We start from the raw sequence: 2,500 nt of genomic DNA, 5'->3' as shown, positions 1-2,500 counted from the left end.
GTAGTGACCTTCCAGACAGAGAGGAGCCGTGACGGCGAGGCGGCGGCCGGCGGCGGTCGGCAGCAGAGGTGGAAGAACGACTCTGTGGCTGAGCGCCAGATCTTGAATCTACGATGGGAGCAGCTTTTAACGAGCTACCTCTCCACAGTCTACTGAAATACAGTCTACCTCTCCACAGTCTACCTCTCCACAGTCTACCTCTCTACAGTCTACCTCTCCACAGTCTACTGAAATACAGTCTACCTCTCCACAGTCTACCTCTCCACAGTCTACCTCTCCACAGTCTACTGAAATACAGTCTACCTCTCCACAGTCTACCTCTCCACAGTCTACCTCTCTACAGTCTACCTCTCCACAGTCTACTGAAATACAGTCTACCTCTCCACAGTCTACCTCTCCACAGTCTACCTCTCTACAGTCTACCTCTCCACAGTCTACTGAAATACAGTCTACCTCTCCACAGTCTACCTCTCCACAGTCTACCTCTCCACAGTCTACCTCTCCACAGTCTACTGAAATACAGTCTACCTCTCCACAGTGACCCCTGTCACTGAATCCAATAACCACTCAAATTATTTTCTTACCACTTAGAACATTTAAATAAAAAGTAATGACTAATATGATGTTAGGAACACTGGTATTGATTATTGATAACAAACCACCGGTAAATTCATTTCTATTAAAACATGTACAGGACCAGTCAAAGGTTGGGACACACCTTGCCAAGAGTGCAAAGCTGTCATCAAAGCAAAAGGTGGCTACTTTGAATAATCTAAAATATAAACCATATTCTGGTTTGTTTAACACTTTTTTGTTTACTACATAATTCCATATGTGTTCCTTCATAGTTTTGATGTCTTCAATATTAATCTACAATGTAGAAAATAATAAAAAATAAAGACAAACCATTGAATGAGAAGAGAAGGTGTGTCCAAACTTTTGACTGGTACTGTATATATATATATAACTTTTGACTGGTATTGTATACATATATGTATATAACTTTTGACTGGTACTGTATACATATATATATATAACTTTTGACTGGTACTGTATATATATATGGGTTTGAAATGGATTGGTTTACTTTATCTTCTGATGACTGATGATGATTCACTTACCTAAACAAATGTATTTGTTGGATAAAGGCATCTGCTAAATGCCATAAATGTAACATGTAAATACATGCATTAGTATAATGATAAGAAGGAACTGGGCTTCTTATCTTGATAACCTACACATGTAGTAACTCACATCTGTTGTTTTCACACCAAGATAACCAAAGTAAGTGATTGGAAGTATGACCCAACATTGTTTGTGTTCCAGGTGAGTCACCATGGTTACCAGGACCTTCAGGATCATGGTTGGTGGTCTTGTGGTTGTTGCTGTATGCAAACTTCTGCTTTTTGAACCCAGGTGAGCCTGTGGTCACGACACCACTCATGCAATGTTGGTAGGAGAATATTAATGATAGGAGAATATTAATGTTGGTAGGAGAATATTAATGTTGGTAGGAGAATATCAATGATAGGAGAATATCAATGATAGGAGAATATCAATGTTGATAATAAGACTCCTGTAGCCTTATGCAGGCATTCATGAACGAAAAAACATTTATGAAATGAAACACACACTGTCAAATTAGGGAAAATCCAATGTCGAGGCAGGACGTCCAAATATATCTGCTTTTCAGTTTTTCGGTGATTCTAGAAAGTGCAATAACGGCAATGTTCAAATCTGATAAAGTGTCAAGAGAAATGTTTCAGTTGTCAAACTATCATCAGTGTCAAAGAGAGAGGTCACATCTCATATGTGATTATACATTTCTGAAAGTATGATCTAAAACCCCATAGATACATAGATATATAGATACATAGATATATAGATACGTAGATATATAGACCCATAGATACATAGATATATAGATACATAGATACATAGATACATAGATATATAGATACATAGATACATAGATATATAGATATATAGATCCATAGATATATAGACCCATAGATACATAGATACATAGATACATAGATATATAGACCCATAGATACATAGATATATAGATATATAGATATATAGATACATAGATACATAGATATATAGATACATAGATACATAGATATATAGATACATAGATATATAGATACATAGATACATAGATATATAGATATATAGATATATAGATACATAGATACATAGATATATAGATATATAGATACATAGATACATAGATATATAGATACATAGATACATAGATATATAGATATATAGATACATAGATATATAGATATATAGATACATAGATATATAGATATATAGATATATAGATACATAGATACATAGATATATAGATATATAGATACTGTAGGTAAATATCATTCTTTACTTGACATGACTGAATAGAGAGAACGACACACACCCGAATAACTTCTTTACATTTATGTTCATATGTAAATAGTCTGTCATTGAACTCTGCTAGTGTTTGATATGTTCA

At 34.9% G+C, this 2,500-nt stretch overlaps 1 protein-coding gene across 1 annotated transcript in view; it reads left to right on the top strand.

The window, feature by feature from the left end:
• The window catches only part of LOC310809777 (hexosaminidase D), a 15,945-nt gene that overhangs the window by 605 nt on the left and 12,840 nt on the right, over positions 1-2,500 (top strand). The window contains exon 2 of the mRNA XM_083677233.1: positions 1,327-1,416. Coding sequence (XP_083533359.1) covers positions 1,337-1,416 — 80 coding nt within the window. The 5' untranslated portion in view covers positions 1,327-1,336. The remainder of the gene's footprint in view (positions 1-1,326; positions 1,417-2,500) is intronic.

This window comes from Argentina silus (assembly GCF_951799395.1).
Source record: "Argentina silus genome assembly, chromosome: 9".
NCBI classification, from domain to species: domain Eukaryota; kingdom Metazoa; phylum Chordata; class Actinopteri; order Argentiniformes; family Argentinidae; genus Argentina; species Argentina silus.
The sequence above is the reverse complement of the archived record's forward strand: the minus strand, read 5'-3'. Positions and strand labels throughout refer to the sequence as shown.